Source organism: Tachypleus tridentatus, chromosome 9 (genome assembly GCF_004210375.1).
Source record: "Tachypleus tridentatus isolate NWPU-2018 chromosome 9, ASM421037v1, whole genome shotgun sequence".
Classification (NCBI taxonomy): Eukaryota; Metazoa; Arthropoda; class Merostomata; order Xiphosura; family Limulidae; genus Tachypleus; species Tachypleus tridentatus.
Genome location: NC_134833.1, coordinates 89,114,702 through 89,126,986, shown reverse-complemented (window position 1 = coordinate 89,126,986; position 12,285 = coordinate 89,114,702). Strand labels below are relative to the sequence as shown.

At 30.2% G+C, this 12,285-nt stretch overlaps 1 protein-coding gene across 4 annotated transcripts in view; it reads right to left on the bottom strand.

The window, feature by feature from the left end:
• Positions 1-12,285, bottom strand: part of Uba4 (Ubiquitin-like activating enzyme 4) — a 32,783-nt gene that overhangs the window by 7,984 nt on the left and 12,514 nt on the right. For all 4 annotated transcript variants that reach the window (XR_013013998.1, XM_076455581.1, XM_076455580.1 and 1 more), the window contains 6 exons: positions 9,623-9,731; positions 9,333-9,395; positions 8,763-8,926; positions 8,340-8,387; positions 7,942-8,038; positions 43-129 (listed from right to left, as the gene is read on the bottom strand). Coding sequence is in view for 3 of the 4 variants with exons in the window: in XM_076455581.1 (XP_076311696.1) it covers positions 43-129; positions 7,942-8,038; positions 8,340-8,387; positions 8,763-8,926; positions 9,333-9,395; positions 9,623-9,731 (568 nt within the window). In the remaining variant the exon portion in view is untranslated. The remainder of the gene's footprint in view (positions 1-42; positions 130-7,941; positions 8,039-8,339; positions 8,388-8,762; positions 8,927-9,332; positions 9,396-9,622; positions 9,732-12,285) is intronic.

The window sequence follows — 12,285 nt, the reverse complement described above, 5'->3', positions numbered from 1 at the left end:
TAATTGTATAATGTTACTTTTGGAAGACTATCTCTCACTCACCTTGTTTGTTTTTGTTGTCAAGTTTCTGTATGTAATTCCTAATTTTCTCCACTTCTATTGGGTCTTCAACTTTAGAAAATGGCACATCTTTAGGTAAAAATTAAGGTCAAAATAATCACAAACAATAACTCTTAATTGTAAATTATGTCTACTTATACAATCTTTGATATTATAAACAGGAAGTAAATGTTGTGTGTGTACATTATTGTGGTAAAAACCATACATTATACTTCAATAAATTTGAAAATTGTGTTGTTAATGATTATAATATATAAAACTAATGTTTTCTGCTAAAAATACTTGAAGATGAATATTTCATCACTTTCAACAAAAACATAAATAACACTCAAATGACATTAGCTGAAAACACATCAAAGTTGTAAAAAATCTAGCCTGGTGTAATCAGGTTGCAATTACTGATCCATTTTTATACTATTCACAATCAGTGAGGTTCACATATTGAGTAATTTAACATTCCTGCCTACCATACACTTAAAGTAAAAATGACTGATTAAATTAGATTGAATGATATCACTCACTCACAATGTAAACTGAATAAAGATGTAGGAAATTATGATTTATTGACAGTTTTGCATTGGTATTTAATTTCTGCAGTGAATATTAGTGTATAAAAGGTAAGAATTTATTTATTCATAATTACAGAAAAACATCAAATGTTTGTAACTTTTAGGATGTCAATTTGTAGATGCAGCTGTTTTAAACAACAATGAAAATCATAGAAGAATGCTATTCAATTAAGATATCTTAAAATAAAAATTAGAACACAATTGTTTTATTAACAAACAAAGAAGAAAATATTAGTGATGTTGCTGGATGTAAAGATGCATATTCGAGATGTTAAATCATTTTTACCATCACTGGGCCAGTACGATTCAAAAGTAAATTTAATTTCTATTCAGTCTCTTACTGAAGTCTTGCATGCCTACATTTTCATTATTTATTTTGCTATCAGCTAGACTACTTAAATATTATTCAAAATTTTCCTGTAGGTGGAGGGTGTCATAAGACAGGTACTGACAATGGCAATTAAGTGTTGAATAAAAGACTGAAGGAAGTGAGAAAAAAACCAGGTCATTCCATGTCAAATCATCCAGAGTTTGGAAAATTTTCCAGGTTACCCCCTTAGAATGCCTTGAAAAAATTCACATGTGCTCATCTACCCATATAATGAAAAATTGCCAAAGATTAGATCACTATCTCTAATAATTTTTGATTTACAGCCCTGTAAAATTAATTTTTTGTTATTTTTGGTGAATTCATTTTCGGGCAACTTTGGCTGCATAAAGCTGTAAGAGTAATGGTGGTAGAAGGATGAAATTTGCTACACTGACTGAATTAATCTCACAGAATTCAAAAATGGTCTCAAACCAAGTTTATTTCTCTTAGGATTTGCATAGTGAGGCAGTAAAATTACCTGAAAACCAAAAATTGTAAAAAACATTGGTTTATTTAATAAGCCATAGCTCTAAGACTTAATATGATACAAAGCTGAATTTTGTTTTCAAATTTCCTATAACATATCAATTCATAAATTAGCAATTGTTGTAATTAAAAATTCTATTAGATCTCCTGTACACAAATTTAGTTGATGCAACTTTTTATGATTTAGCTAAAAATAGTCCCTACTTCAGACCACAGTTTGACCATGTCACCAGTTATTCAGCCTTTTCAGAGTTTTATCACACATTTTTACATCTCTGAATATGATCTTCAAAAATAAAAGCAGGATGGTGTTTAACGTACTTTTTGAATTATAGGTTGTTAAAGTATCCTCTGACCATACGTTTACTTGAAAAAGAACTTCAATTCAGGTGTGTTACTGTGTGCAAATATATCCATACAATTGTGAAATAATTGATGAATCCCATTGAAATATTCTATTCAGCCTTTACCATATATTCTTACATCTCTGAACATGATCTTAAAAAAAAATCAAGGTTGTAAAAAATAATAAATTATCAAATTTTAAGTGTCTCTGATATGTACCACTGGGCAGAGAACCACATTCAGAGCATACAGTTCTTTCTTGTCAATCAGGAATCAGCCCTGCAGAATTGTGTAAAGTTTGATCAACTTGAGCACTTTATTCCCCACTCTACCAACAAATTGTATATCAGAAGGCTATCAGATGATAATGTGTACACAGTTGTAACTGTTGGTAGTAACAGTGAAAGTGATGCTGCAGCAGCTCAAATAGGGTCTAATGATAGCAATGACAATTATCAGCCAGGGAAGTATGTGGCATGCACATACAATCATGAATGGTATGTGGGAAACACAAAAGATAGATCAGATGAACATTCCGATGTGTTGGTGTCATTTATGAAGAAATCAAGAAACAAACTGTTCTCATGGCCTGCAAGGTCACGTAAAGATGAAAGCTGGATTCCTTTCCAACATATTCTTTGTCTGATAAGTGCACCTACCATGCAAGGCAGTAGTGCTTGCCACTATGTTCTAAGTCAAAGTGATCTTAACATAATCAAACTCGAATTTCAGAAGTTTATTCAAGCTGTCTGAACAAAGCAATGTTTATTTGATGTTGTTAAGGCTAATTTATCGCCAAAGCATTTTTTGAAACATTTCATTGTCACGATTATTGCAGTTTGGTGTGACTATAATCTTTCTCAGTTATCCCCTGTTGTAGCACTGTGCTTTTTGTGTCTGATTTACCTTTGTATTTATTATATTATGAATCTTAAACTCAACCATATCTGCATAACTGTAATGCATACACAATATATTTGCATTGCCATGTGATCTAACTAGTTATGCCAATAAACTTGTTCAGAAATGAATTAATTCTTTCTTGTTTCTTACAACTTCATTATTTAACATTGTGAAAGGCTGGTTAAAATATTTCAGTGGGATTCATAACAAATTCTGACATATATTTTTCAAAATTGTATGGATATATTTGTTCACAGTAACACACCTGAATTGAAGTTTTTTTTCAAGTAAACAACGTACGGTCAGAGGATACTTTATAAACTTATAATTCAAAAAGTAGGTTGAACACTATCCTGCTTTTTTTTTGTACATCATATTCAGAGATGTAAGAATATATGGTAAAAATCTGAAAAGGCTGAATAACTGGTAACATGGTCAAACTGTGGCCTGAAGTAGGGCTATTTTTAGCTAAATCATAAAAAGTTGGATGCAACTAAATTTTTTTTTACAGGAGATCTCATAGACTTTTAATTACAACAATTGCTGATTTATGAACCGATATAGGAAGTTAGAAAAAAATTCAGCTTTGTATCATATTAAGTTTTAGAGCTATGGCTTATTACATAAACCAATGTTTTTTACGATTTTTGATTTTCAGGTAATTTTATTGCCTCACTATGCAAATCCTAAGAGAGATAAACTTGGTTTGAGACCATTTTTAAATTCTATGAGATTAATTCAGTCAGTGTAGCAAATGTCAGCCTTCTACCACCATTACTCTTGCAGCTTTATGCAGGCAAAGTTGCCCAAAAATGAATTTGCCAAAAACAACAAAAAATTAATTTTACAGGGCTGTAAATTAAAAACTATTAGAGATATTGATCTAATCTTTGGCAATTTTTCATTATATGGGTAGATGAGCACATGTGAATTTTTTCAAGGCATTCTAAGGAGGTAACCTGGAAAATTTTCTAAACTCTGGATAATTTGACATGGAATGACCTGGTTTTTTTCTCACTTCCTTCAGTCTTTTATTTCACACTTAATTGCCATTGTCAGTACCTGTCTTATGACACCCTCCACCTACTTCAGTGCACCCTCTATCCCTTTTATGTGTACAAGTACCTCATTGAGATAATGAAAAGCAATCAGGATTCATTTTTTCTGTACTATAGACACTTTGAATGTTAGAGATATTGATCTAAACTTTGGCGATGTTTCATTATATGGGTAGATGAGCACATGAATTTTTTCAAGGCATTTTGTGGGGGTCACCTGCAGCTCCCTGGATGATTTGACATGGAATGACCCAACCATAAAAACACTTAGATTGGCAAAGTAATAGCAGTCAAGTAATAGCTGTAGTGTGAAAAGAGGTATGTACTTTTATGGGTTTTTTTTTTTTTTACTTATTTATGTCTGAAATGCACAAGTGCAGTTTGTTCAATTTGTGAATAAGTATTCAGATTTTCCATATATTCAACTGAGTTTCCTTTCGTTACAAATTTATATTTACTTTACTTTGCAATAATTTAGCTTTGTTTTGTTTTATAGACTGCTATAAACAGTTTTTGGTTACTTTTTTTTTTACAACCAGTTTTTATTCTTCACTTTTATGCACTTTTATGTTTCAATTCATAAAATCATGTCATACATGGAACTCTGATAACTGTTTTGTACTCTGTACACTATTGTGAATACCACTGCTTTACTTTGTTTACATGTAGTTATTTTAATAAAGCTACATATACATAAGTTTGTTTGTGTTTTCTTATAGCAAGTCAAGATCAAGCCATCTGCTGAGTCTACTGAAGGGAATCGAACCCCTGATTTTAGCATTATAAATCTATGGACTTACCACTGTACCAGTGGAGGACCTTTGTTTGTATGAGGACAATTTTGATTCAAACAGACTAGGAATTATCTATCTAACATATAACCTTATTGTCTCAGTGCTATTTTTAAATTACTTTCTGAATATGTACTGTTACAGTTAAATTTCAATTAAATCAATTTACTTTCACTACCTGAATGTTAAAATTCTCATTATATTGTATGTTATAATTTGAATTTTTACATTATCTAAATTTCAAAGGTTTCAAATCCTTTCAAAAAACAATTAAACTGCAGTTTTCATATCATACTGTAATTAGTTTTAAAAATCTGGACTTTTAGTATGGTTTCTCTGAGAGATACAAGCTGCCACTTACAGGTTTTTATAAGTTGTATGTACCTATGGGTGACCTAACTCACATGTCAGGTCTAAAGTCTACTGCTGGACTGACTGAGAAAACAGTTATAAATTTTACTATCCTTGACAGGTTCCATGCCCACCTCATGTACCTTGCCTTGAGACTTACAAGCCACATGTATTTACTTAATACAAGTATATATAATTGTTAGAAAGAGCAAAGTTTAGACTACACCAATGGTTAATGTGAAGCTGGTATGTATTTCACCTTACAGTGTATGTGTAACTGCCATTAATATCATTGTCTGCTTAAGCACTTATGGTGGTTTCTTACCTAGACATACTATTGTTAAAGACAGTTAAACTGTATTTAGGTCTTACTTTATATTTTAGTTAGCTATATATTATGTTTGTTTTAAGAATCATATTCGAACAGTTTAATGGTTTTTAGATGTTTAACTTGTCTCCTGGATTTTCAAAGGTTATAAAAAAAGATGACAAGTGTCATGTGCCACCATGCATTTCTGGTGGGAGTCTACTGAAATAAATGTGTAATGCTTGCAGACATCAGAAAATGTAAGGGCATATAAGATAAGAGGTGGAGAATTTGAAAGGAAAGTTAACAATAAAGTATAAGTGAAAAGAAAAAAGACTTTAAATTACAACTATTCTAGTGAACTTTTATGAAGAGTTAAAAAGATATGTACATATTTCCATTTGTTAATTTCAAACAGTTCATAACAGTGTAGTTTGATGATGATATAGTTAGTGATATAGTAAAGAAAATGGAAAGGAAATAAAAATATTCACCTGAAAAAAACTTTTGCTATTCATTTATAAGGTTCTAGGGGTTACAAAAAATAAAATATAGAAACTGTAAGCTACAAAATAGTACTTTATATAAAAATCACCTTGAAGGTGAACTGTTCAAAATGTGATTGCAAATTAAGTACATTTGTTTGTTAAAATTAGTAGATAAAATCAAAAGTAAATATTTTTTTCTCAAACTAAATACTTTTACAAAGGCTCTTGTTAAATTTCAAAAAATTTCATCCATTAGTTTTAACTTTTGAATAAAATATGATGAGAGGGGTGTTAAGTGCTGTGAATCATATCACCCGGTTGCCACGGGCTTAATACCTGTTAGAAGGAGAAGTTGAAATTGAGTGCATGAAATTAACTGAAAAAGGAAAAATTCAAGTAAAAGGCATGAAAACTACCACAAACATTTTGCAGGTTATGGAAAGCTTCACTGTGTATATTGCATGACATATCTTCAGTCAAACTTGCCCATTGTTACATTTTCTGCTACCACTATATGTTCTTGTAATTTTCCATGAGAAATTTCTAAATTATGCTGTACATATCCACAAGCTAATCTGTCAACTTGTAGTAAGAAAGCTTTTTGCTTTACAGAAATATAAGCAATAAAGTAAAGACTACATGCCATGACTGCAACAAAACATCCTGCTTTCAGAAACTGTTATAAATTCCCTCTAATACATGCCATGGCATTAACTGTAACTAACAGAAAGTGAAGATTTTACTTAACTTGCAGCTAAAGGGTTTAAAGGTCTTAAACTAAGCAGAATTAAGTATTTTGGTGCCATTTTCTTTCTATGTCACTGTTAGTTCTCTGCTTCACCAGATATGGAAATTATTTTAAAGCCATATTTATCTTAGTTAAATAAGTTTCAGGACATCCTACTTTATAAGCATGGAAATACTTCATATTCTAAATTGGATAATTGAATTTTAAAAAACATTTCTGGGAGTATGTTATTGTGTGAACTAAGTATGCTTTAACTTGGATTGTACAAGTGCAAAACCTTCAAAAAGATAAGATTTAATATGTGATAGATTCCTTATTTGTAGTTATATTTTCTTATTTATTGTTATAAAATTAACTAAAATGTAAAAATCACAAAATTAAGTAATTTTAAATAAAATATATTAACAAAACTCTTTTGATCAATGCTAACGTGGATAAAGCTCAATCAAGTACAGTTGTTAAATTTGACATAAGTGTTGTTCACAACAGGATTCATACTTCACAGCTAACATAATAAATAGCTATTGCTGTGATCTGAGAGGGTCAAAATGCAACTGCAAATACAGAAAAATCTATTATTTTAGCTTGTAAAACTAATGTTGTGAATATTCTATTACAATGTGCACATCTTCTAGTATGGAAAAAGAGTAACTTAGGTGTATTTCCTATTTTTCTGTGGTGGTTAATAAGGTTGGTCAAATCAACCGAGTCAGCAAGGGTTCAGAAAAGAACAGATAAAATAGTCTTACTGAAAGAGGTATTTTATGTTCATTTAGAAGGTTGTAAAAGTTATTCAAAAGAAATTTTAAAACTATATGCTAAATAAAAGTGTTTTTAATCTTAAATGAAAACCATCTTGATGAAAACAAATATTCTGGCAAATTCTGGTGACAAATCTTTAGTAAAAATAACTAATCAAAAACCCAATTTTCTCTATCAAAGACTTATGTTTATAACAAGAATAATTTCATGAATAGTAGGAATACTTTCATGATCAATTTTATTAGCCCAATATGGAGAGAGTTAATGAGCAAAAATACCCCAACACCCATCTGTACAGCTCTAAAGATAACTAAGATCATTGAACATATATCAATGTGTTAGCCCAATTTTTTTCTTTACATCTAGATTACACCAGCAACATAATACTTTGCAGCAATTCCAAGAATTCTTTAACAAGATAAATGAAATTGGGCATACAGTATTTTCAAAAGTCATCAGGAAAAGTTAAATTTGTTAAATTTTGTGTGTTTTTCTTATATAGCAAAGTCACATAGGACTATTTGTTGTGTCCACTGAGAGGAACTGAGCACCCTGATTTTAGCATTGTAAATTGAAAGAGGGGGAAGTTAAATTTTGCAACAATATTTAGCCTTCAAATTCAGAGAAATATTGTGTAAAATTTCAAATTTTTGGTTTTAAATTGAAAAAAAAAGAAAACCTTTAATTTTTTTTAAAAGGATACTGACAGAATTAGGGAGATGACAAATAGCAACTTCCTCAGGAGGTCTCACATCAATAAGTAGATGAGGAGAATTGTACTCCTTCAACTCTTTGTATTCCTAGGAAAAGAAAAAACAACTTATTTTTCATCATATGTATAGTTGACTATTATTACCTGAGCTCAGGAACTGTGGCCACTATCAAGTATTTCTTTCATCGAAAATTCCCATTACTATAAAAATTAAAATTAAGAACTTTTACTGCTATATATATTTCTACTTCATTTTTATACAAAGGAGTTCAGACAAACTAGTGAAATTCATTAAAGTTTTTAAAAATAATTTAGATTGATATTCAAATTTAGTTATAGCATAAGCTTCACTGCAAGTAGATATGTTGAAGGAAAAGATGCATACTTACTTGACACGTTAGTCTACTACAATCATCTAGCAAATGAAGTGTTTCAGCCTGAAAATCACAAAATAAATCTATGTTTAAGAGTCATTTAAAACTGTCAAAAAATTGACTATATTCAAAAGAGGGTTAATAGTAATTACAAGTTTTTAATGTCATTTAACTGTTTCAATCTTTTGAGCTCAACTGTCTATTGTTATGTTTCCATATTTATTTCTATACCAAAGTGTATTTCACTAAATCTTTATTGCAGAGAACCATAATAGTAATATTTTCCAATTTATTTGTCATTTTAACCGGTGCATAACTTAACTGGCCTATAATATTCGAAGTGTACCAAAAGGTTTTGAAATTCTCCACATGATGTTATTAACTTATCTTCAATCTAAGAACTTTTTTTTTACTCTTAAGTTTGTTATAAACTCATACCTTATCTGTTGGAGAAGCACCACAGAACTGATCATAATCAATGAGTTTAGAAATTACTGGGTTATCTCCACATATGCTGCAAGTCTTTTGTCTTGATCGTAATGTTATCTTTCTAAAGCTACCTTCTTTTCCATCAAATAACAGGAGTTTTCCTGAAAAGGATGCTACAAATACACATTGATAATTATAATATCTGAAGTATTAACAACATCTTATCATATTTTACTGAAATAGTCTTTGCTCAAGAACTGGTTTCAAGTAGTCCATCTGTTGGTTTGTTACAAGTTCAAGAATGTTTTATATTATCTTTAATATCATCTGAACCTTATAGACACATGTATTGATGTTTGGTTAACTGATAAATGTTCCAATTTAGTTACTAACGTTCTCTTGACAAAGCTGTAATAGCAAATTACTAAACCAATGAAAATATTTTCTGGAAATACAAATCATTATTTTATTTACATTTATACAAAATATGAATTGGAAATAAAAAAAAAACATATTTTAGCAGCCTATGGCTCTTCTTTATTTGTACAAATAATGCAATTTATATAAACCTAAACTTACATCTTAGTCCTGTGGCTATCTTGATTGCTTCTAAAGCTTGAAGGCAACCAACTGTTCCAGGAACTTCAAATAAGAAAACTCACAATACAATTTTAACAAAGTTTTCAAAACAAAATATCAAACCAACTTAAAAACAAACTTTGCATAATCTGCCTAATTATAAATCTTAAAACTATTCAACTAATGAAGTTTAAACTTGACATAAAAAAAGCTTCCATGAGAAAAAAAAATCTTATAAACTAAGAATTTATCCAAATCAACTCAGTCTATGAAAGTATAATTTATCTTACCAACACCAAGAACACCACCATCAGAACAGTTGGTAACAGTTTCTGGAGGAGGAGGAGAAGGGTATAAACAGCGGTAACATGGGCCACCCTCAAAATTGTACACAGTCAACTGACAAAAGAAATATTTCACAAATGACACACCTAATGTCTTCTCTCATAATTTTACACAAACTGTGCATTTTACATACATTTTATCTAATCTAAAACTTTTTGGAAAATATTAGCATCTTAAACAAATTATACATTCAGAAAATTTGCAATTTTTATAACACACTATAAAACTCTTGAAATAAACAGATCAGTTGTTTTTTTATGTATTATCCAGTTTATTATTTGTTATGTGTTGCTCATAGTTTAATGTTTTGGTCTCTTTGAATAATGCATGTACTTACCATAAAATACTTCTTTCAGTATGCACCCATTGATTAACATTTTATAACAAATCCTTTAATTATCAGTTTGTGGACAGAATCAAAACATTTATGAGCCATTTTCTTTGAAAGCCAGTATTTCAAGAAGTTAAACATAATAGAGAAATAACAATAAAAGACAACAGATCTTTTTGGCCAGCTAAGCCAACTTATCCATTAAATTAACTCTGAAAATCAAAGATAGCCTACTATTGAAATATTTATCAAGCTTTCTAATAAACTCCCTCAAAACAATTACATCTACTACACCTGAAGGCTACCTATTCCAGAGGTCTATGACCTTGTTAGAAAAATAAAGCTGTCTTAATTGAAAGATCATTCATACCCTGTCAAAATGTATACTTGTGTCCCTTAATCATACCATTCTCAGAATTAAACCTGAAAAAACAAAAACACCAACATTATCAATTCTCTTAATAAGCTTAAATACTTCAGTTAAATCCACTCTAACTATTCTTTTTTCAAGAGAAAAAATCCAGAGGTTTTTATTTATCCTCATAGGACAATCTTTCCATCTCAGGTATCATCCTAGTAGCCCTCATATCAACTCTTTCCAATAATTCAATGTCTGTGCTTCCATAATAAGCCCAAGACTGAATAATGTACTCAAATGTAACATAGCCAATAACACACAATGACATTATAACCTCTTTAGACTGGTATTTATTATTTCTGTAGATACAACCTGAAAATCTTGTTTGCTCTGTCATTAGAAACAATTTGTTGCTTGATGGCTTGTGAGATTGATCAACCAGAACCCCAAGATCTTTCTCCTTCCTAACACAGTTAAGGTTATTTCCATCACAATTATAGCCATAATTCAAATTGTAATATTTTACATACATTAACTTGTATTTATTGCAACTAAAAACCATGTGTTATTTTTTTGTCTAATTCATCAAATGATCTAAATCTGTTTATAAAGCAGCAGCAGTCAACAATTACTGATCATTCTCTCATCTGTCAAAGTGACATAAGCAGAAAGGGAAAGATCCTAATACTGAGCTCTGAGAAACCCCACTCATGACATTAATTAAGTTTGACTGAATACCATTTATAACAACATTCTGCTAGCTTTCTACCAATTGAGGTAATCTACCTCCCATACATAAAGATAACAAGCCTTTTTATATGGCACCTTGTTAAGTGCTTATTGAAAATCCAGCTAAATTAAATTCACACCATACTCTCAACTACATTACTAGTTAACCTTTCAAAGAATGTCAAAAGATTAGTAAAGCAAGATTTTTCTGATTATTGAACAGAATTTCAAACTTTGTCAAATTATTTCGTAAAGCACCATTTATCAAACTTTCAAACTTTTCCCCACTACTGATAACATTTTATAACTTCAATGTTTAATTTGCCCATTATTATAAGACTTAGAAAAAGCTGTATTAAATGGCTTACCAATCAATCCTTAAACTCTTTCAAAACACTTGGGTAAATATAATCTGGCCCATGAGCTTCATCATTCTTTAACACAATCAGAATTATTATGATCATCCTGTTTTCATCTAGCAACTCTTCAGGATGAGAAATATTGCTTAAATATTTATTCATAAAGATTTAATAAGAAGTAGAATTTAATAACACATCAATCTCATAATCATTAAATATTAACCTTCCTTATCATTCCTGAAAGGCCCCTTCTCCAATCTTAATATTTTACATACCCTTAATGTATTTGAAGAAATCCTTTTTATTGATTTTTACATTTTCAGTCAATCCATCTTCATAAACATTTTTTTTTTTCAATTTCCTATTGGATCTTCTATAATCCTTTAAATGTCTCATGTTTGCAGTCAGTTGAAACTTCTTATATTTATAATACTTGTCATTAATTTTATCTTTTGTACCCTTTGTGAGCTAACCTATAGTTTTTTTTAATTAGAGCCACATCTAGGTACTGGTCTGATTTTTATGGCTCATTCCAGTCTTTTATACTCCACTTAATTACCTTGTCTTGGAAATACTTTTCAAATTTAGTTGAATGTTAACTTCTAAAACATATCTTCACTGCTACTTATAGCTAGAATCCTACATAGAGAAGGTGGAGTGGCTGGTGAAGAAAATATATATACAGAAAGCATCTGCACAGATTATGGGTGTACCAAATAAGAATGGTAACTGAGTGGGAGGACCACACTACATCCAGAACAGGTATTCTCTTCACCATGAGCTTAGTTCCTGTATGCAGGATGGAAACGTATATCAGAAGTTATCAGTATA